At 36.5% G+C, this 24,911-nt stretch overlaps 1 protein-coding gene across 1 annotated transcript in view; it reads right to left on the bottom strand.

The window, feature by feature from the left end:
- Window positions 1–513: 513 nt before the first annotated feature.
- The window catches only part of TEKT3 (tektin 3), a 62,070-nt gene continuing 37,672 nt past the window's right edge, over window positions 514–24,911 (bottom strand). The window contains exons 4-7 of the mRNA XM_036767578.1: window positions 19,480–19,623; window positions 17,281–17,503; window positions 11,457–11,611; window positions 514–730 (exon numbers count right to left, since the gene is read on the bottom strand). Coding sequence (XP_036623473.1) covers window positions 514–730; window positions 11,457–11,611; window positions 17,281–17,503; window positions 19,480–19,623 — 739 coding nt within the window. The remainder of the gene's footprint in view (window positions 731–11,456; window positions 11,612–17,280; window positions 17,504–19,479; window positions 19,624–24,911) is intronic.

The raw sequence follows: 24,911 nt of genomic DNA, 5'->3' as shown, positions 1-24,911 counted from the left end.
AATTTCCCATTTTGTACTTCTGTTTAAAGGTTTCCCTCCACCTGGATTGCTCCTTTACCTTTTCTTTCCATTCATATACATTCTCCCCATTCTTGTCAAGGTCCTACTCAAATTCCAAGTCTTCTCTATTCACCCCCTCCCCTCACTGTTCATTTTCTCCAACTCTGTTTACTATTTATAGCACTTAATTAGCATTATTTACTGCCTTATATTGTAAAATGTCTACACATGTCTATGACTCATCTGGCTAGGTAATAAGTTCTTGGAATGGAGAGTTGGTTTCTACACAGTTCCTGAGAGCCCTTGAAGACTACAGAAGCTACTAAAAAAATCTGTGAATGCATTTTTCTTGGAAACAACAAGGGAAAGGTAATAAAAAATAGAATCATTTAATTTGTATTAAGAGTATTCTTTAATGAATTAACATATTCTCACACTGTTTTTATAATATTGTAACAGAACCCTCAGAGCCTTTCTTTTGTTTAATGGTATTGAATGCTTGGGTAATAACATTTATGAGTATCCCACCAGCCTGAGAGTGCTAGGGTAGTTTTTGCGCATTCCCATGCATTTTTCCTGGTCAATAAAGAGAGAGTTTGATTTGACAGCCAGGTCATGTTCCAGCGTAGCTTTGGCATGGGCCAGTGCTTGTAGGGTGTCCTCAGCATCTCTCAGTCGCTGCTGCAGACTCTGGATTGTGTCATCAATTTCATGAACCTCATTAACAAGGCTGCAAAATAATAATAAACAGAAGTTCCATGATCCCATGGCTGGTTTACAGTTAAATTTAATTCATATGCTATTTACTGAATGCTCATAAGATATATAGTCACTATTGCTGTTGCATGTATATGCATAAAACATTATTTCGCAGAGTGTTGGATCACACAAGTACAAATAAATATTGAGTCATAGGAAGATGGACAATGTGATACAGTAGAAAGAACAGTGGATTTGAAGTCATAAAACTTGGGTTCAAGCTCCAAGTCTCTGACTCAAATAAAAAATGCCATTCTGATAGGGTATTCTGGGCTCTGCTCAAAAAAGTTCTCTGAGCTTTTCCTATGGTTTTGAGCACTGCATTGTACTTAGCTTTCCTGGGTTGAACTAAACATCTTAACTAATACCACTGGGATTCAGCAGAGTTGTTCTATTTTCTGATTTTTTTTCTGTTTATTTTTTTTCTAATGCCCATCATGATTACCTACAGACATTCTATTTCTTGTCATCTCAAGATGATAGGTTTATATTACCTAAAGAAGAGACTTTAGAGATCATCTAATTCTCCACAAGTTGAAGAAACTGGAGCATAGAGAAAATAAGTAGCAGGCCTGGGATTTGAATACAGGAATACTGACTTCATATCTTGTGTTGTTTCCACTATGCCATGAGGGCTTTCACCATAAACTACCCCCAGAAAGGCACCTAAAAGCTTGTTTCTTTAAAAGTCAGTGCCTCAGCTTTACCATTTAGGAGTTTCCATCAGGGATCTTGGATGGCATGTCTCCCAGAAAAATTGGGGAACTTCAACCACTGGCATATCACCCACCTTCCTGGGGCTTTTAAATCAGAGGTTCTTTACCTTTTTGTGTTGTGGACCCCTTTGTCAGTTCAGTGAAACCTATTGGCCCCTTCACAGAATAATGTTTTAAGTAGAATTTGTAGGATTACAAAGGAAACTAATTAAACCAAAATATAGTTAGTAAGAAAAAAACACAAGTTCACAGACCTCAGACTAAGTACTCCTGTTTTAGAGCTTTTGTAGCCCTTTATAAGTGCCCTCTTTCTATTTACAGACACTAGACAAAAGCCCATATTGTTCAGTGGGAAGACTGACAAGTGAAAAGATTCAATGAGTGTTAGTCCTTTCTGGTTGATCCCATAAATATCAAAGGTTTGTCTCAAAGTTTGAGTCATGCATGTCTAAAGTACAAGTGGTTAGTACAGTGAAAATGTGAATGGTTCACTTATCAGCTACAGTTTATTTGATAATACCCTCCCCTCCAACGTGGACATCTGTGGTAATTATAAATCAAATATATGCTGACAAGTGCTGGCCTGATGGGAAAATTTCCGGGGAATCATAGCCAAAATGCAGGGCTTTAAGGTCAAAGAAAAGATATAAGTACCCAGAAAGAAAGTTCAAGAATTGAGAAGGCACAGCCAGGACAACACAAAATTTAATGGCCATCCCTATGAGAGACAAAGAGCTAGCAATATAATTTTCCAAGAGGCTGGAGAGATAGGCTTGCAACCAAGAATAATTTACCCAGAAAAACTGAGTATATAATCCTACAAGAGAACAAATGGATCTTTGATAAAATAAGGGCTGTTAAACATTCCTGATGAAAAAACCAGAAGTGAGTAGAAACTTAGAAATACAAACAAAAGAGTCAAGAGAAACATAAAAACTGAAAATAAAAGTGAGCAATCAGAAGGGAATATACAAAACAGGAAATATTTGTATTCTAACAGGGAGAAAGAAACAAGTTTCCTCTGAGAAACAAAATGTTAGCAGGATTGATGGAATGAGTTACATTAATATACAGGCCTTTGGAGTAGTTTTGTTATGTTTACATAATCTTTTTTAGGTGTAACGATGTTTAAATTTTTTTAATTAAGATTTTTTATTTTTAGTTTACAACACTCAGTTCCGCATGATTCTGAGTTCCAGATTTTCTTCCCTTCACCCCCAAGACGGCATGGGATCCGATATATCTTCTACATGTAACTTCACATTGAACTTATTTACACAATAGTAAAGTTGTAAAGAAGACTTATGACCAATGGAATGAATCATGAGAAAGGAGAAACAAAACCAAAAACAAACAAACAAAAACAAAAACAAAAGAGAAAAGAAAACAAAAGAAAAAAAGGAGAGCAAACAGTTTGCCTCAATCTGCATTCAGACTCCATACTTCTTTCTCTGGATGTAGATAGTTCTCTCCATCATGAGTCCTTTGGAGTTGTCTTTGAACCTTGTATTGCTGAGAAGAGTGAAGTCTATTAAGGTTAGTCATCACAGAATCCATATATTTGTGGTTGTGTATAATGCTCTGTTATTTCTGCTCTGCTCACTCGCATTATATCGTGTAGGTTTTTCCAGGGTATTATGAAGTCTGTATCTTCCCCATTTCTCATAGCACAATAGTATTCCATTACATTCATATACCACAACTTGTTCAGCCATTCCCCAATTTATGGGATTCCCCTTGATTTCCAATTCTTTGCTACTACAAAAAGAGCCACTATAAATATTTTTGTACATATGGGTCCTTTTCCCACTTGTGTGATCTCTTTGGAATACAAGCCTAGAAGTGGTATTGCTGGGTCAAAGGGTATGAACATTTTTTATAGCCATTTGGACATAGTTCCAAATTGTTCTCCAGAATGGCTGGATCAGTTCACAACTCCACCAGCAATGTAACAGTGTTCCAATTTTCCCACATTCTCTCCAGCATTTATCATTTTCCTGTTTTGTCATTTTAGCCAATCTGACAGGAGAGATATGGTACCTAAGAGTTGTTTTGATTTGCATTTCTCTAATCAGTAGTGATTTAGAGCATTTTTTCATATGCCTATAGATATCTTTAATTTCTTCCTCTGAAAACTGCTTGTTCATATCCTTTGACCATTTCTCAATTGGGGAATGACTTGTATTCCTATAAATTTGGCTCAGTTCCCTGTATCTTTTAGAGATGAAACCTTTATCTGAGACACTAGTTGTAAAGATTTTCTCCCAATTTTCTGCTTCCCTCCTAATTTTTATTGCATTGGCTTTTTTATACAAAAACTTTTCAATTTAACATAATCAAATTATCCATTTTCCATTTTGTTATGCTCTTTATATCTTGTTGTGTCATGAATTCTTTGCTTTCCCATAAATCTGATAGGTAAACTATTCCTTGCTATTCCAAATTGCTTATAGTATCAGCCTTTATTCCTAAATCATGAACCCATTTTGACTTTATTTTGGTATATGGTGTAAGATATTGGTCTATGCCCGGTTTCTGCGCTACCATTTTCCAATTTTCCCAGCAGTTTTTGCAAAATAGTGAATTATTAGCCCAGAAGCTGGATTCTTTGGGTTTATCAAAGAGTAGATTGCTATAGTCATTGACTTCTCCATCTTGTGTACCTAACGTATTCCACTGATCCACAACTCTATTTCTTAGCCAGTATCAGGTGCTTTTGAGGACTGCTGCTTTACTGTATAGTTTAGTATCTGGTATAGCTAGGCATTTCTTTTCATTAATTCCCTAGACCTCTGGGGAATTTTAGACCTCTTGTTCTTCCAGATGAATTTTGTTATTATTTTATCCAGTTCTGTAAAATAATTTTATGGCAGTTTGATTGGTATGGCACTGAATATTTAATTTAGGTAATTAAATTAAATTAGGTAATAATTTAATTTAGGTAAAATTGTCATTTTTATTATATTAGCTCGGCCTAACCATGAGCAACTGATATTTTTCCACTTATTTATATATGACTCTATTTGTGTGAAAAGTGTTTCATAATTATGTTCAAATGGGCCCTGGGTTTGTCTGGGCAGATAAGACTCCCAAATATTTTATAGTGTCTACGGTAACTTTGAATGGAATTTCTCTTTCTATCTCTTGCCGTTGGGCTTTGTTAGTAATGTATAGGAATGCTGAGGATTTATGTGGGTTTATTTTATATCCTGCAACTTTGCTGAAATTTTTAATTATTTCAAGTAGTTTTTTACTTGATTCTCTAGGATTCTCTGAGTAAATCATCATATCATCTGCAAAGAGTGATAATTTCATTTCTTCTTTGTCTATACTAATTCCTTCAATTTCTTTTTCTTCTCTTATCGCTACAGGTAACATTTGTAGTACTAAATTGAATAATAGGGGTAATAATGGACATCCTTGTTTCACCCCTGATCTTATTGGGAATGCATCTAGCTTATCCCCATTACAAATAATGCTTGTTGATGGTTTTAGGTAGATGCTATTTATAATTTTAAGGAAGGCTCAATTTATTCCTATGCTTCATAGTGGTTTTTTTTCTTTTTTTTTCTTTTTAGTTTACAACATTCGGTTCTACATAATTTTGAGTTCCAGATTTTCTTCCCTCCCTCCCCCCCTCCCTCCCCAAGATGGCATGGAATACCATATAGCTTCCACGTATAACTTCACATTGAATTAATTTACACAATAGTCAAGTTATGGAGAGAATTGTGATCAATGAAATGAATCATGTGAAAGAAGAAACAGGACCAAAAAAAACCCAACCCAAAAACAAAAACAAAAGAGAGAAAAAGAAAAAAAAAGTCGGGGGGAAGGCTAGCATGAAGTGTGCCTCAATCTGCATTCATACTTCATAGTTCTTTCTCTGGATGTAGATAGCATTCTCCATCGTGAGTCCTTTGGAGTTGTCTTTGTACCTTGTGTTGCTGAGAAAAGCAAAGTCTGTCAGGGCTGGTCCTCACAGAATCCATATATCTGTGGTTGTGTATAATGTCTAGTGTTTTTAATAGGAATAGGTGTTGTATTTTGTCAAAGGCTTTTTCTGCATCTATTGAGATGATCATATGGTTTCTGCTAGTTTTGTTGTTGACATAATCAATTATGCTGATAGTTTTCCTAATACTGAACCAGCCTTGCATTCCTGGAATAAATCCTACCTGGTCATAGTGTATTATTCTTGTGATAAGTTGCTGCAATCTTTTTGGTAATATTTTATTTAAAATTTTTGCATCAATATTCATCAGGGAAATTGGTCTATAATTTTCTTTCTCTGTTTTGACTCTTCCTGGTTTGGGTATTAGTACCATATTTATGTCATAAAGAGAATTTGATAGAACTCCTTCTTCACCTATTTTCCCCAACAGTCTATTGAGTACAGGAATTAATTGTTCTTTAACTGTTTGATAAAATTAACATGTAAAACCATCTGGCCCTGGAGATTTTTTCCTAGGGAGTTCATTGATGGCTTGCTCCATTTCTTTTTCTGACATGGGTTTATTTAGGCATTTTACTTACTCTTCTGTTAACCTGGGCAAATTATATTTTTGTAGATATTCACTGATATACCTAAGGTTGTCAAATTTATGGGCATATATAATCTTTTAAAATAGGAAAGGTAAGGGAAGGGAAAAGGAATGCACCAAGGAAGAAAGGGGAAACTCTAGGTGAATTATTATTAAAATTATAATTAGTATGAACAAGTGAAGCACACACACACACACACGCACACGGCACTGAGTGTCACTTAAACCTCTCTTTCATATGAATCAGTCAGAGTAGGGAAGAACACACACAGAATTTAATATAGAAATATATTTGACATAATGGGAAAAAGGAGGAACATGGGAGAGAAAGGAATAAGAGGGTTATATTGATCACGAACAAAATAAACATTAACCACAAAAGGAAGATTCTGAAGAGAGGTTTCCAAGAAAAAAAGTGAGATCCTGACATTGAGGTTTGGGGGAGAGTAAGAAGGAAAGGAAGGGAAATAAAATTATATCTAACACAGATCACGTTTCTTTCCTATCACCACTCTTGTCTTTGTAAAGAAGGGGCTGGTGCAAAGAGAAGAAAACATATTAACAATCATACCTGTGAATAGGAATGGGATTAACTCACCCATAAAATGGAAGAGGATAGAATATTAGCTTATAAAGGAGATTCCAACCAATATTGTTCACAAGAAAAATACCTGAAACATAAATATTTGCAGAGTTAAAACAAGGGGTAGGAACCAAATTTGCTTCAGCTGAACTCAAAAAAGCAAGGATAGCCATTAAGATATCTCAGATAAAGCAACAGAAAAATAAACTTGATTAAAAGTCACAAAAAGGGAAACAGCACCATGTTTAAATGCAGGCACCATATGCAATGCATTAATATCAATAGCTAACAAATATGCATGCAAATAGCACAGTATGTAAATCCTTAAAAGCAAAGATAAATGAATTAAGGGAGAAAACACAAAACTATAAAAGCTGGAGATCATGACATACCTCTTGTAGGACTATAGAAATCCCCCAAAAGAAGCAACAACAAAAATGAGAAATAAAATGATGACCTGAATAATTTTTTAAAGGTTAGATATGATAGACCTCTGGCAGTTAGTGAACAGGAATAGAAAGGAGTATGTTTATTTCTCAGTTGTGCATGGCACCTTTACAGAAACTGAAAATTCATTAAGGCATAAAAACCTCATAAATGAAGAAAAACAAATATTAAATCTTTTAAACACCACAATGCAATGACAATTATATTCAAGAAAAAACTGCTGAAGAAATAATTAAAAATTAATTAAACTAAATCACTTAACTCTAAAGAACTGGCATGCAAAAAAAAAAACCCAACCACAGCAATAAGAGATAAATAAAAATAGTGAAAATTATGATACCTGTTGCAACAATGCAGCTAGCAGCTGCTGTGGGGGTGAAAGACCAACACAAGCCCAACAACAAGAATGCTGCCAGCACAGTTTCTTTTGATCTGCTTTACTAAGGAAAGCAATGTTAAGAGTTTAACAGTCTTATTTCAATCCAACATACAAATGTCGTTCACTTAGTTCAGGGGAAAAAGCCAGCAACCTGAACTTCAGAGCAAATACAAACAAATTGCAAACATACATTACAAACAGACCAAATATAATTTATAGTTATCAAGAAACCATCAGCATCTGGGTTGATGACCCGGGAGGCTCTTACAGTGGCTGCCCAGAGTCCCACACCAACACTCCTCTAGCAGTGAGAGCCTCAAGTAACAACTCTATTCTCTCTTTTTGTCTTTAGACATCATCAAACATCTGAGCAACCAGAATTTAGGTGCATACTGTTGGCTCTGGTCCTAACAATTCCCCTTCGGGCCCTGGGGGCTTCATGCCCACCTCAGCTTAACACTTAGTAAATAGGGGTTTGAGCCTGGGGCTTTGCACCTAGTGAGACTCAAAGACTCAATCAAATTTCACATTCTAAAACAGTAAAAAAGTCCCACCTTAATTGCCAATGCAATACCACATACCAAAAATTGGGAAGTGATTTATATTTCTAAAGAATTTCATCAACAAAAGAAAGAAGGATCAAAGCAATGAATTGAGCATACAACAATAACAAAAATCCTACTAGAAAACCAGAAAGAAAAAAACTCTAATAAAATACAAAATAGAAATTCTAAAATTTAAAGAAGAGATTAGCAAAGCAAAACCAAAAATTAAAAAAAACTATTGAATTAATAAATAAAACTAGAAACTTAAAAAATAAACATTTAGATAATTTGATTTTTAAAAGAGTTAAACCAAATCATTATTTGTGAAAAAAATTTAGAAAAAATAAATTATCAGGAACTATTTTGTCCCATTACATGTCAATAAGACTGATAATGTAAGTGAAATGGATGAATATTTACAAAAATATAAAAGGTCCAGATTAACCAAACGATAAATAGAGAAATCAAATAACCTAATCTCAGAAAAAGACATTGAACAAGCTATAATGAGTCATGAAAAAAGTAGGTCTAGACAGCCTTACAAATGAATTCTGTCAACCACTCAGAGAAGAATTAATTTCAACATCATGTAAGCTATCAAAAAAAAAATAGGAAAAGGAGAACTTCAACCAAATCCCTTACATGATATAAATATAGTCTTTGATAATTAAACCAGGGTAAGTCAAGTCAGAAAAAAGAAAACCAAAGACCAATGACCCTAATGAACATTAACATAAAAATTTAAATAAAATACTAGCAAAGAGACTATAGCAACATGTAACAAATATTACATACTAAACCCATATTGAGTTTATACCAGGAATTCAGGGTTTGTTCAATATTAGAAAAACTTTCAGCAGAGCACATTAAAAACAAGAATAACAAAAATCACATAATTATATCAATGGATGAAAAGATGCAACATCTGTTACCATTTAAAGAAAAATTAGATCAGGGTTTCCCCATTTCTGTACTACAGGAGTTAGTTTTCTGAAGAAAGCAACTAAGCTGTCTCTGGGACCTGGTTGGCCCAGGTCTCCCTTGATACAACCTCTGGATCATCTTAGGACATAAAAATTTCCATCCAGATGAATTTGGTGCCAAGTGCCATGGTATCCTTGTTATACATCCTTGGCCATATTCAGGCAAAATTAAGCTCCTTTTCTTAACGGTTCAATGACTTTCAAGTGTCTCATTTCATCCTAATATTGAACCTGAACTAACAGGATGCTGGTGGTATGCCCACTAACAGAAATAAATGGAAGTTTCCTTAATACAGTATGTATTTTATTTCTAAGGTGAAGAGCGAGCATTATATGTAATAGGGATAAACTAGAAGTCTTTCCAATAAGATCAAGGATAAAGCAATTATGTCCATTGTCAACAGTACTACTTGATGTGGTGCTAGAAACCCAAGCTATAGCAACGACAAGTAGGAGAAAATGAGGGAATACTCATAGGCTAAAAAGGAAATAAAAGTATTGATTTTCACTGATATGATGCTTTACTTAGAAAGTTCTTGAGAGCCAAGGAAGATTTAATTGAAATAACTTCACTAAAATTGAGTGATGCAAAATAAATTCACATAAAAATCACCATTTCTATATTTCCCCAACAAATCCAGCAGGAATGGATGGAAAGACAAATTTCATGTATAACTTGCTTAGGAGTATACCTACCCAAGACATACACAGGAATGATATGAATTCAGCTCTAGAAAGCTCTTTTTGGAAATAGGCATAAATAACTAGAGAAATATTAATTGAGTAGTTTGAGTCAATACAATAAAATTACTATACTACTTGAATTAATATGTTTATTTGGTGCTATACTTATTGAACTATTATTACTTCATATAGAAGACTGAAAGGTCATGAATTTTAAGGAAAATAATAAAAAATGAGAAAGGAGGTCTAGAAGTACCAGATAGTTAACTACATTACAATGCAGTAAACATTAAATTAATTTGGCATTGATTAAGATATAGAGAGGGTGACAGAGGAATAGACTGTAATAGAAGAAAATGAACACAGTAGCCAAGTGTTTGATATTTCTAAATACTCAAGCTACTGGGCTAAGAATTCACTCTTCAAAGAAAACCGCTGGGAAAATTAAAAAGCAGTCTGGCAGAACCTAGGCATAGACCAACATCTTATACCATTTACCATGAACAGCTTCAAATGTATATATGACTTGGACTAAAAGAGTGACATTATAAACAAATTAGAGGAGTAAGGAAGAAATACCCTTTCATATCTATGGATAGGAGAATGGTTCATGACCAAACAAGGGGTAGAGAAGATCACAAAAAATTAATGGACACTTTTGATTAGATAATTTTTTTTAAATGATGAAAGGGATGAAATGGATGAAGGGATGAAAGTTTCCTGGAATGACAAATACTGAAGCTGAAGCTTTAATACTTTGGCCACATAATGAGAAGACAGGACTCACTGGAAAAGACCCTGATGTTGGTAAAGATTGAAAGCAAAAAGAGAAGGGTATGGCAAAGGATGAAATGGATAGATTATGTCATGGAAGCAATGAACGTGAGCTTGGACAGGCTTTGGAGATAGTGGAGGACAGAAGGGCCTGGCATGCTATGGTCTGTGGGGCCACAAAGAGTTGAACATGACTGAATGACTGAACAACAACAACAACAAAGGGACAGTTTCAGAGAAACCTGGGAAGACTTGTATAAACCAATACCAAACAATTTATATAACTGTTATTACAATGTTATAAAGACAAACAAGTTAGAAAAACTTAAGAACTCTGACCATTGGAACCATTGTCCAGGGAACTTATTATGAAGCAGAAGTAATAGGTTCAGAATGTTGAATGAGACATATTTTTTGGACATGACCAATGTGGTAGTTTTGCTTGACTGTATATTTAGTACGAGGATTTTTTTTTCTAAGGAGGAGGATGTGGGAGGGAGAGCAAATATGAGTCACATATATTAATCATTCACTATTTTATATTTTCATTGAGGACAGATTAATTGAAATAGGTTTAAAGTGCAAGTGAATTCAAGTTAGATATGAGGAAGGACTGTAAGACTTGCTAACTACTAAAGCTGATAAGACAGGATAGTTTTCTAAATCATTCTGAAATGTTCTTTTACACTGAAGTAACATAAAATTCATGACACTGAAAAATGCACATAAAATAACCAAATTTAATTTCCTTCTAGGGAAATTCTATAATAATTCTAAAAATTCCAACTGAGACTTATGATTAAGTCATTTCAATATCATCATGACCTCATCAAATGAAGTCAAACCATTTTTTAAAGTTTCAAACCTAGTATTTCAAACTCCTTCCAAATTATTAATTCTTCTTTGGAAAAAAATAAACATTATAAATATACAAACATATGCACAAAACTATAATCAACAATGGATGTTGAAGTCAAATATGAATGAAAAATACTTTCTTCATTCATAAGTAGTCATTTTGCACCATGAATTCCTGCCTTACCGTAGTTGGGCTGTATCTTGGCACAGTTCTACATTTGGTCTTCTTGTACGCTCATCCAGTCTAGTGTGTGCCACCTTCAAAGATGCTGCTTTGTTCCGAATGGCTTTTTGGATTGCTTCTATGGTCATTTCAGTTTGGAAGATTTCTTGTAGTGTCTAAAAGATTATAAAATATAAACAAACATTAAATTCTACTTGGAATTTTCTCTCAGCTGATCTTTTCTCCTTATCAGCTGTTGCTTCTTCATGTCAAGTGTTACCAGTGTTTTTCCTCTTCACCATAATCCTCTTTACAAAACTGTTCCTCCATCTCATTTTAGAAGTAGCTAAGATACCGTTCTATGGCCATTCTGTGTGACAGAATTCCATTTCTCTCTCAGAGTCAGAGAACTTTTGAGATATTTAGCTCTGCCATCCTCCATTGCCATTCCACTGAATGTGGGGAAGGTTAATGTAAAAAGAAATGGGCAAATTCCTTTCATTAGGTATCAGCAGAATAATAACTTAATTGACAGATGACTGCACCAAATATCAGCTCTACTAGAGTGTGACAATTAATAAATTACTTAACTGCTCTCAACTTCAATTCCTCATGTATAGAATAGGAATAAAAAGTACTTTTGATACTTACCTGACAGGGCTGTTGTAAGATTTGCACTTTGTAAAGGTGAATGATTATAATAAAATAGCTTATATTGTGTAGTATATAAAGTTTTTTACAAAGCACATTCATATGTGTTATTTCAACTGACTCTGAAAATAAATGAGTTAGACAGCCTAGTCATTGTTGTCTTCATTTGAAAGATGAGAAATTCATTTCTTTTGATCCTCCACTCCAGCCCAATATTCTTTCACCTATATCTTACTACCAGCATCTGAAATTGCTTTTGCCTTTCCATAGTATTTACTTTTCCTCCACAGTATTTACTGAATTAAATCAGACCTAGGTCTAGACCTTCTAGAATTTCCTCAGTCCTCCTGTCAATTAGCCTTGACTAAGGAGTTCTTGACATCCTGAACTCACAATCCTGTTACAAAGGCTAGGAATATCCAGTTCAGGATCCATTGGAATGTGAGCTCCTTGAGGAGCTCACCATGCTTTTGCCATTATCTCCAGCACTTAGCACAGTTACTGGCATATAGTAAGTGCTAAATAAATTCTTTCTGATTGACTGACTAACTTATACTCAGGGAAAGACAGAAAGCAAAAGAAGACTCCTGTAGCCTACAATATGTATTTTAGCTGTTATATGTAAGCAGTCATCATTTTTACAATGTGGATGAGAGTGCTTTGAGCCTGTGGTCCAAAGGGGCCCTCCAACTACCACTCACTGGAGGGGTTTGTGGAGAGAGATTTATTTTCTTTTTTTTTGTCTTGCTGTTTTTGTTCTTTCTTTTATGTTGATCAGTTGATATCTCCAATTTATCCTGTATGTCTTGTTTGTACGTAATTGTTTTAATGCTGTCTCCTCCACTACACTATAAGTTTCTTGAGAGCAAAGACTATCTTTTGATTTTCTTTGTATCCCAAGAACTTAGCACAGGCACTTAATTAATGCTAGTTGACTGAGTGCTTACCATATATTCCAGGCACCATATTAAGCATATTGATAGAGAAAGGCAAAAATAGTACCTACTCTCAAATCTCACATTCTAATGAGGGAGACAAGATGTAAACAACTAGGTGCATATAAGATATGGATAAGAAATATGGGAGATAATTTGAGAGGGGAAGATATTAGCACGAGGGGAAGGGAACATGGTGGGTATAAGGAGGAGAGTAAATGGAAAGGAAAGGGAACCAGGAAAGTACTCTTGCAGCATGTGGGATTTGATATGAATCTTGAAGGAAGCCAGGGAAGCAAGGAGTTGGAGTTAAGGGAAGAGAGTTTGGGACATGGGTGACAATCAGTATAAATACAAGAGGTTGGGAGATGGAGTGTCCTGTGAAAAGAAGAGTAGGCTACTGAAGCTAGATTGTAGACTGTGTAGAAGGAAGTATAACAAGTGTAATAAGGCTGAAAATGTAGAAAAGATCTAAGTTACGAAGTATTTTAAATGTCAAACAGATTTTATTCTAAGAAATAGGGAGCAATTAGAGTTCATTAAGCAAAGAAATAACATGGGTATGGCTAGGCTTCAGAAAAATCACTTTGGCAACTGAGTGGAAAATGGATTAAAATGGGAACAGACCTGAGGTACGGCGGCTAAACAGAAAGCTATTTCAGGTTTTTCTAGGTGAGATATGTTGAGGGCCTGAACTAGGATGGTCTCTGCAAGGGTGAAGAGAAGGCAATGTATATGAGAGATGTTGTGGAGGTAGAAATGACATGATTTAGCAGCAGAATGGATATGTGAGATGAATGGAAAGAAGTCAAGGATCATACTGAGGTTGCACATCTGTGTGACTGAGAAGAAGGTGGTATCTTCAATAGCAATATGGAATAGGGAAGAAGGGAGGAGGGTTGGGGAGAGGGGGAGAAGATAGTGAGGTCTTGCTTTCAAGGAAAAAAACATCCATTACTCTGTAGCTAACCTGGTGATGGGCCTTTCCAAATTTAGCTCATATGTTCTTTAGCACGTCTGTCACTGTTACTCTTCTTACTCAGAATCTTTCCCACTTAGTAAGGTTTGTTAAGAGTTTGTAATCTGTTGACATTGTCTTTGTGGGTCCCCCATGATAACTGAATCAATGGGAGCTGATGATATTACCAAATAAGAAGTATAGAGGGAGAAGAGGGCCCAGGACTGAACCTTGGCATCACCCATGATTAGTAGGCATAACATGGATAAACGTCAAGCAAAAGACATTGAAAAAGATCAATCAGCTAGGTAGGAGGAGAATTTTAAGGGGATGGTATCATGAAAACCTAGACAGTTTTCAAGAGGAGATGGTGATCAACAGTATCAAGTGCTGCAGTGAGGAAAGACTATTAGATCTGGCAATTAACTCATCATTGGTAACTCTGGAGAGTATAGTTTCAGTTGAATGATAAGGTCGGAAGCTGGACTGCAGAGTGTTTAAAAGCAAGTGGGAGGGGAGGAAATGGAGATGTCTAGTTTTGATGACTTTCTCAGGGAGTTTGGTTGAAAAGGGAAGGAGTGGTAGAGGATCATACCTAGTAGGAATGGTGAGATCAAATGAGAAATTTTTAAGGATGGCAAAAAACTGGGTTTATTTTTAAGCAATAAGACTTTAAGGAGCCAGTAGATAAGGAGATACATCAGACTGGGGAGAGTGGGGAAAATAATGGAGACATAAGAAGAAGATTGGAGGTAATGTGACAAGAAATGCATATATGGTGATTTACCTTGGCATGGAGAAGCGTCACAACTTCATTAGAGATAGGAGTAAAGGAGGAGATAGTTCAGGATGCCTGAGTGATATGAAATGTGGAAGAGCGGGAAAAAGGAGCTCTTGTCAAATGCCCATTTTTTTTTGAGTTGAGGACCTCATCTGAGAGGGTGGAGGAAGGGGAAAAACAGGAGAATCAGTGCCAGTTAGGGAGTTACTCCAGTGAGGTCCCAACTGATTTTATGTAACATAAAATTTTTGGTGACTCAATCAATAAAATATTGTGATTTTCTTTATCTCAGTTCTGCATATAAATAGGAGTGAAAGAAGTAGATGGTGGGAGTAAGTTAGGGTTGGGATTTGGTCAGGTATGATTGGTGATATAATAAGGGGGTAAGGGATTCAAGAATAGATCATAGTTTGGAGCTGAACTTGTTCATCAAGGATAGGGAAAAGAGAGTATAGGCAGAGTAGGAGTAATGGTTTGACAAAGAACAAAGGGTGGTGGGGAAATAGGCACTTTAATTTACTATTGATGGAGCTGTCAATTGGTCAAGCCATTCTGTAAAGCAATTTAGAACTATGCCCCAAAAGTTTCTGAATAAGTACATACCCTTTGATCCAGCAATACCATTATTAGATATATATTACAGAGTCAAAAGAAAAGGGAAAATGACCCATGTGTATAAAATGTTTATAGTAAATCTTTCTATAATGGCAAAGAACTGAAAACTAAGGGGTGCCCATTAATTGACAGAACAAATGGCACATATGTGAATGCAATAGAATACTATTGTGCTGTAAGAAATGATGGAGATAATTTTAGAGGAATCTGGGGAAACTTGTATGAACTGATGCAGAGTGAAATAAGCAGAAGCAGGGGAAGAATAATTTTATGTGATAGAAACAACACTGTAAAGACAAATAACTTTGAAAGACTTAAGAACTGTGATCAACACATTAACCAATTATGATTCCAGAGGACAGATGATTACAAATTGCTACCTGCCTCTTGACAGAGAGTTGATAGGTTCAGAATGCTGATTCACACACACACACACACACACACACACACACACACATGCATATATATTTATATTCCCAATGTGGGAATTTTTTTGCTTGACTATGAATATTTGTTACAAGCGGTTTTATTGTTTTTCAATGGGGGATGGGAGCTTGGAAGGAAAGAAAATATTTATGTGAAAAAATGAAAATGTCATAAAACTTTTTAAAAGAAAAACAGAGGGCTTGAGGGAATAGAAGCCATAGTGAGGTTGAAGAACAGGTTTAGGAATTATAAGACATAGGAAAAAATGAAATGATAAAAGATTCTGATCAGATATAGGAATTTGGGTATTCACAAACATATAGGGTATGATTATCTTTTAGTAGCTGAAGTGAAGTGGTAGAGTAAATCATGGGCACTGAGTAGAATGAGGAACTAGGAAATTAGGGCATTTGAGGGCTCATCAATATGTATGTTGAATCCCTTTACTATGAAGGCAGGAGTTGGGGTAGAAACAAGGACTGAGTTAGGAAAGGTAATATTCTGGAGGTCAATCAACAATGGTCCCCAGGACCTGGGTTGGATGATAAATTTATATAGCATGAATTTCAAAGAAGGGAGTGTTGCTGAATAATGGTGGTAGAAAGAGATTATGAAAGTGGAAAGGAGTATTGTGAGTCTTCCACCACAACCAGTGAGGCAGAAAGATGTATGAGTGAAAGTGCAACCCATTATAGAAAGGGTAGCCAGATAGGCAGCATTTTTAGGAAGAATATGGGCCTCAGTGAGTTCTAGAAGATGGAAGGAGAGAAAATGGAAAAGGTTTAGGAGCAAAGGAAGTTTGTTAATTATGGAGCAAGTGTTCCAGGAACCACAATGGAAGGGGCATAAGGTGGAAGGGGATGGTATAAAGGAAGAGGGAATGGTGGATGGGGAACACCATTTGTACGTTGGCAGCTGAGATATTCAGAATTACTAGGATTGGGAGAGAATAATGACAGATAATGCTAACTACTCAGAAATAAATCCCGATAAGAGTATCACCAGTTGTGAAAGAATAAGAGAGAAGTTCTGTTCTCGGAGGCAGAAGATTAGACTGTTTCAGGCCCTTCTTACAGGTCATATCAGATGCTTCTGCTGTATTCTGTAAGGCCTGCTATACAAAAGGCAGGTGCAAAAGTATTTCTTTCATATACTTCCTAGTTATAATAAATGATTATAGTATTTATAATTTTGAGGTTTTTGATCTACTTAACTAAAGACCAAGTTATTTTTTATTTCTTTTGCTCATACCATTAGTGGACAAGTGTTTTTTTTTTCCATCCAGGACAGATTTGTACTTATTCATAAACCAATTTGTGAAAAATAGCATGTGTTCCTAGGAGAGCTAGCTTTGGTTAGGCTACAGTCTGGATAGAGTGAAGATAATTGATCCATATGATGACAAAACCCAGGATCTTGGCTTTGTTATTTCATGTCATGACCAAATGAGTGATGAAATACTAAAAAGATCTGGTTTACCTTTCCTAAATGCATCTGAATCTTATTTTTGGCATCTCCTGTCTCAGAAATGCGATTGGCAAGAGCAACATTGACTGTATTGAATTGATTCCACATCTCATTTGCAGTCACAACCAATAGGTTTTCAGTATCACTTCTCAGTTTGGCAGAAGCTGCCCTTTCACTCTGAGAACGCAGAATGTTGTCATCAGTAAACTTGGCCCATGATTCTGGCACTGAGATCCTAAGAAAATGAAGCAAAATCAATGGTGAAATAGTCTAGACAGGCTACAGTCAATTATATGTTGTATTAATAAGGAATTCAGATTAAAGTTATAATTAATCTTAATATAATTTTTATTATTAAATATATCTTAATATAACTGATCTTAAATAATTTAGCTTAAATCTATACAGAATAGGATAGTTGAAATGAGATTAGAAATGAAGGGTGAGGGGCTAACACAGGAGTGGGCACTGGGGAGTTCCTGAAAGCCCATGGTCAAGATAAAACTCGAGAACAGAAACCAAGTAAACCATTATAATCCAAGGAACACACACGTACTGAAAGGCTAAGGCAAAGAAGATGGGGGAAAAGCCTAAACCAACAAGCTGTCACAGGCCATGGGACACATAAGCACATGAAGTCAGAGTCAATTAAGGGTTCAGGAACAAGTTGAGTAGTTAAGACAACACATATGAGGTATTTGAAAATTAAGTCAAAGCTTCCAGAAAAGACAGTCTGCTCTGTAATGAGAGGATCTGGGATCAAACTCTATCTCTGATGCTTACTACCTTTGTGACCCCTTGGACAGGTCACTTAATGTCTCTGGGTGTTAGTTTTCTCATCTGTAAAATAAGAGTTGGAATAAATGGTCTTTGAGGTTGCTTTGTGCAACAAACATGAGGTATCGGTGAAAATTAGGTCATGGCCAGGCAGTGGGTTATAAATCAAGGAAGCAGTCATGAGCAAAGGAATAGTAAAAAGCTAAAATTTCAAGTAAGATCGCATGGTGGGAAGGGAAGAGGGGAGAGAATTTGGAACTCAAAGTTTTAAAATCAGATGTTCAAAAACAAACAAAAAAAAGTTTTTGCATGCAATTAAAAAATAAGATACACAGGCAATGGGGCGTAGAAATTTATCTTGCCCTACAAGAAAGGAAGGGAAAAGGAGATGAGAGGGGAGGGGGGTGATAGAGGGGAGGGCTGACTGGGGAACAGGGCAACCAGAATATACGCCATCTTGGAGTGGGGGGGGAGGGTAGAAATGGGGAGAAAATTTGTAATTCAAACTATTGTGAAAGTCAATGCTGAAAACTAAATATGTCAAATAAATAAATTTAAATTAAAAAAAAAAAAAGATCGCATGGTGGTGGTCGGGCAAATACTTAGGAGATAGGGGGCATGTAGGCACTGCAGACCAAGGCAAAGAACTTGTAAAAAATCAGGCAAACAATGAAAAAAGGACCTTGAAAATGAGACAATTAGAGCCTCAGGTTGGAAAAGGTGCCAACACCAGGGCTCAATCAAACCAGAGATGGCAGGTAGAGAAAGAGGTGAGCTAGTTCTAAGGAAGAGGGTAATTGTGTTCCACCTGGATGGAGTGTGAGGTCAGAGACAAGGGCAGACACAAAATGATACATAAAGAGTATTTACATTATTATTAGTAGCACTATTAATAGCTAGCATTTACATGGCACATTATCATTTATAAAGCACCATACAAATCATGATTTCATTTTATCCTCACAACAATCCTGGGAGGTGCTATTATTATCCCTATTTTTACAGATGAGAAAATGGGCTGAGAAATGTTAAGTGACTTGCCTGTGGTCACACAACTAGTATTTGAGGTCGCATTTGAGCTCAGGTTTTCCTGACTCAGGCCACTTCTCTATCCACTATGCCTCCTACTTGCTACATAGTCATTGATCATTTTCCAAATGGTCTGGGCAATAGAATCATCATACTACTAGACCAACATTCTTATAGTTATGGGTTTACATTAAGGTGAGGTGACATTAAATCTTTTTAAAAATCAGGTTTATGAAAATGGCATATGTAAGACAGCATAATTTGACCATTTCACTGGAAATGGAGATTGTTCTATAATTTGGCTGTGATAATTAATGTCATTCCTAAAGACTACTAAAGCAGTAGCCACACAAAATCCTTTTTTAATAGTCAAGCATAGACACTTCAAAAATATATTTGACTTACGTAGCATCGACCCGTTCCACACCTCTATAATAACTAATACCATCTGAGGTATTTCGCAGATGGTGACACTTATCATCAATTCGAAAGGCTGTCTGTTTATCACTGAGATCCTTCTCAAGCTCATGTTGGGATGCTCTGTCAGCTCTGAAGCAAAAGGGGGAAAACTTTAGGATTTATGTTAAAATTGCTACAATTAAATGTGATTATAAAAACTTCATTATAATGAAATTTGCTGTCACATGATCTCACTGCTCAAATGTAATTTGCCTTTTAGCTAAACAGTAGCCTTATTTGGAACTCAAATATATATATGTATATATATTATATATATATGTATATATATTATATATGTATATATATTATATATATGTATATATATACATATATATATATACATAGTCTATTTCTCTCTTACCAATCTTACCTCCTACCTTCTTTACCTACTTGGGCGATGTGCTGAAGTAGAAAAGCACTTCACCACAATTTGCCCTGTTCCAGAAGACATAGTAATTAAAAGCAGATATTATGCATTCTGTTCCTTCTTCCTTGTTTTGTTCTTCTTTCCTTACTCCTTGTCCCATTCTTTCTCCCATACTTGAATATAGTTCACTTCTTATCTCTAATACCTCATTCCCCTGAGTCCAGAATTCAGCCAAAGTTAGAAGGCAAGACCAATAGGAAAGATTCAACATTTCTACTATGAGCCAGAATCAGTTAAATATAAGAAATTTTGTAGAAGGAATTTCTATACTAGGTAGGAGGTGGGGCTATGTGATCTCTAAGGTCCTTTCTAACTCTGGATTTTGTGATTCTTTTGATTTTCAAGATAATTATTGGTAATAATTAACATTGCAAGATGGTGGAGTAAAGGCAGGGACTTGTCTGAGTTCTCCCCCAAGCCCTGCCAAGTATTTTTAAAATGACTCTAAACAAATTCTAGAGCAGAAGAAAAAGATGGTATGAAACAAATTTCTAGCCCAAGACAACTTGGAAGGTTGGCAGTAAAGGTCTCTTGCATCAGGGTGAGAGAAGGGCACAGTCCAGCACAGGCCATGCCAGCACAGACTGGGCCTCAGCAAACCAGGTTGCTGATTCAGTAATCAGCAGCGTCAGGGGCAGTGACTGCTTCCAGGACTCTCAGCCCACAGAAGGTAAGGGAGAGGAACAACTGGTCAGAAGGAGATTACAAGGGTCTTTTTGCTAGTATTGAGGCAGAACTCTATTGCTTTTCCCATACTTAGATCCAGGTTGCAGTCCTGGGTGGCGGTCTCAGGGCAAAGAAGAGCACTAACATAGCAGAGCTTGCAGCCACAGTGGAGGGGGGAGCCTCCTTACAGTTCCAGGGCAGAAAAGTGTGGTCACTCACAGACCAGCACACAGGCCAGGAAAGTAGTAAACACCTCTCCTTAGATCATACCACCTTGGAAGAACTGAAAACTTACAGGTTCCCTAGAAATATCTCTGAAAACAGCTCCACAAAACCCCTGAAGCTTGGGACAGTATGCCCTCCACCCTGGAAGTGGAACTCTACTTTTAAAAAAAGTTAAAAGTCATGTAGTAGGCTGGGAAAATGAGCAAACAATGGAAACTACTCTGACTATAGAAAATTATTATGGTGACAAGGAAGAACAAAACACATACTCAGAAGAAGGTAGCAAAGCCAAAACTCCCACAACCAAAGCCTCCAAGAAAAATATGAATTGGTCTCAGGCCATGGAAGAGCTCCAAAAAGATTTTGAAAATTAAATAAGAGAGGTAGGGGAACAATTGGGAAGAGAAATGGGAGTGATGCAAGAAAATCAAGAGAAAAAAGTCAACAGCTTGGTAAAGGAGGTACAAAAAAGCACTGAAGAAAATAATAGCTTAAAAAACAGACTAGGCCAAATGGCAAAAGAGGTCCAAAAGAATGCCTTAAAGGGGCAGCTAGGTGGTGCAGTGAGTAGAGCACCAGCCCTCGAGTCAGGAGGACCTGAATTCAAATCCGGCCTCAGACACTTGACACACTTACTAGCTGTGTGACCTTGGGCAAGTCACTTAACCTCAATTGCCCTGCCTTCCCTTCTGCAAAAACAACATAAAAAAGAGAATGCTTTAAAAAGTAGAACTGGACAAATGGAAAAGGTGCAAAAGCTCCCTGAAGAAAATAATACCTTAAAAATCAGAATGGAGCAAAGGGAAGCTAATGACTTTGTGAGAAACCAAGAAGCAATAAAGCAAAAACAAAGGAATGAAAAAATGGAAGACGATGTGAAATACCTCACTGGAAAAACAACTGACCTGGAAAACAGAAACAGGAGAGATAATTTTAAAATTATTGGATTACCTGAAATCTATCATCAAAAAAGAGCCTCGACATTATCTTTCAAGAATTTATCAAGGAAAACTGCCCTGATATTCTAGAGGCAGAGGAGAAAATAGAAATTGAAAGAATCCACTGATATCTCCCTGAAAGAGATCCCCAAATGAAAACTCCCAAGAATATTGTAGCCAAATTCCAAAGTTCCCAGACCAAGGAAAAAATATTGCAAGCAGCCAGAAAGAAACAATTCAAGTATGGTGGAGCCACAGTCAGGAAAACACAAGACTTAGCAGCTTCTACATTAAAGGATCTCAGGGTTTGGAATATGGTATGCAGGAAGGCAAAGGAGCTAGGATTACAACCAAGAATCACTTACCCAGAAAAGGTGAGTATAATCCTTCAGGGGAAAAAATGGACATTCAGTGAGATGGAGGACTTTCAAGCATTCTTGATGAAAAGACCAGAGCTGAATAGAAAATTTGACTCTCAAATACTAGACTCAAGAGAAACATGAAAAGGTAAACAGGAAGGGGAAATAATAAGGTATTTAATAAGTTTAAACTGTTTGTATTCCTACATGGGAAAATGATATTTGTAACTCACAAAAGCTTTCTCATTTTTAGGGTAGTTAGAAGGAGTATATATAGACAAAGGGCACAGGTGTGAGTAGTTGAATATAAAGGGATGATATCTAAAATATAAAATTAAGTGGTGAGAGAGGAATGTACTGGGAGAAAGAGAAAGGGAGAGGTAGAATGAGATAAATCATCTCACATAAAAGAGGCAAGAAAATGCTCTCATACTGGATGGGAAGAGGGGGGAATTGTGAAGGGGAGTGTGTATTGGTAATTAAGTTGGGACTTTTTTTTTACTGTTTTAGAATGATAAATTAAGTGTCTTTGATTGAGCCTTACTAAGTGCAAAGCCCTAGGCCCAAACCCCTAATTACTAGGTGCTAAGCCAATGTGGGCGTGAAGGGAAATTGCTAAGACCAGAGCCAATAGTAGGCACCTAAGTTCTGGTTGCTCAGATGACATTTGATGATGTCTAAAGACTGTATAAAAAGAGAGAACAGAGTTGTTAGCTTGAGGCTTTCACTCCTGGAGGAGTGTTGATGTGGGGACTCTGGGCAGCCACTCTAAAAGATTTCCAGCTTGTCAACCCAGATGTTGATGCTTTTCTGGTAACTATGAATTGTGATTTAGTCTGTTTATATTGTGTATGTCTGTAATTTGTTTGTACTTGCTCTGAAGTTCAGGTTGTTGGCTTTTCCTCCTGAACTTAGTGAATGATATCTGTATGTTGGATTAAAGTAAGATTGTTAATCCCTTAATGTTACTTAGCAAAGCAGATCAAAAGAACCTGTGCTGGCAGTGTTCTTGTTGTTGGGCTTGTATTGGTCTTTCACCCCCACAACAGTTGCTAGCTGAATTGTTGCTACAAAATGGCATAGTTGGCAGGATAAATACTCAGAAGTTCATCCCATACATCAGAGGAGGATGGAAACCCAAAGTGATAATTCAGTTATGAGGGAAGTTCTGGAAGATTTTACACAGCAAGAGATCACAGATATTTTGAGTAGATTCATCCAAAAAATTGGAGAATCATTAATATCTTGGATGGTAAGAATCAGTGATCAAGGGGCTGGTGGAATATCAGTAGATAGGGTGGACTGTATGAGATTCATACATATCAGGCCAGGATCCTGTAGTTCAGCAAGCATTAGGGATTATCATCAGCAAGAAGGTGATGATGGCAGGACCAATCTGTTGGTGTTAGCCACTGAGGGATGTAATAAAAAATATCCTACCGATTCTGTGTGGCCCACTTGGAATAAACCTTGGCATTCACTTAGAGAATTGTATCATAAAACTAAAGGAGGAGGTAATGAAGACTACTATCATGACAGGAACTGCAGATACATATTACGATGATTCCTTGGGAGTCTCTCATAGGACTTTAATAGTTAAGACAGCTTCTCCTGCTTATAAACACTTAATTTTGACTCTGCTACTTGGGGAAATAGGGCGCTGTCTTTCAGTGGTGATAGATAAGATTTTACAGTTAAATGACTTAGGAGACTGGGGAAGAGAAAGATCTCCTCAAGAGAGGAGAGTGAATAACCAGCAGATCAGGCACCGAAATAAAGTGACAAGAAAAGAAATGTTCATTGCTCTATTGAGAGCAGGGGTACATTTTGAAATGATAAATGGCATTCCATCCAATTAATTGTACAGAATGTGCCGAGATAAGGGACTTGCTAACAGATGAAATAGAGAAGTAAGAACTGTCCCTATAGACACTACAGATTCTGAATCTTTGTACCTGAGTTTGTCACTCCTTCAGGGAGACTCAGATTAGATCAATGCCTCAAAGCCACTAAGAGGGAACATGATCTTGTATGATTAACAAGTAGAAGTTTGTATCTGGAGGAAAAAAGTCTTGAGGACAATCCTAGTCTCCATCTAGCATGGGATACTCCTGGCTTAGTTTCCTCATTGTGTTCCTTTTGAAAAGAAACATTTTCCCACCTGAGTTTGGCTATGAGATTGAATCTTTGCATAATTGGAGTGTCAATCAAAATGGAGATGATTTTATTTGAAGGATAATAGCCCATACTTACCTACTCTTTTTGTTCTTTGTTTTGGTTAACTTTGTTGCTAGTTCTATCTCCTTTAGGCTTAAGTACCCCAAGTACCTTACAGTTTCAGATGACTGACTGCCTAAGTACCTGGCATTCCTGGAGTTCCCGCCAGCTTGCTAAAGAACCGACCTCTAGAATGGGACTCCTGACTTCTTGGGGCAGGGACAGCTCTATGTCCAATTTCAGCAAGCAGAAGCTATGGACATTGAGACCTTCACCCCTCACCCCAAGATTTTGAGCCCCATTCGTTCCAGAGGGGGAATGATGATATTGTTCTGTGTACTTATTTTGTATTATCCTTGTATGGTCATATTGTTATGCTGTTATTGATACCAGTTTCCCATTGACCTAGGTAATGGATACAAAGATCTAGGGGCTGACAAGTGAGCCATGTGGCCACTCTGATGATGAGATGTTATGTTAAGTATTTTGCAAATGTGATGTGTTCATTTTGAGGGGACTCTATTGTACTTGAAAAAAAAAGTTTGT

This window comes from Trichosurus vulpecula, chromosome 7 (genome assembly GCF_011100635.1).
Source record: "Trichosurus vulpecula isolate mTriVul1 chromosome 7, mTriVul1.pri, whole genome shotgun sequence".
Taxonomy (NCBI): Eukaryota; Metazoa; Chordata; class Mammalia; order Diprotodontia; family Phalangeridae; genus Trichosurus; species Trichosurus vulpecula.
Note: the sequence above shows the minus strand (reverse complement) of the source record. Positions and strands in the feature narration are given on the sequence as shown.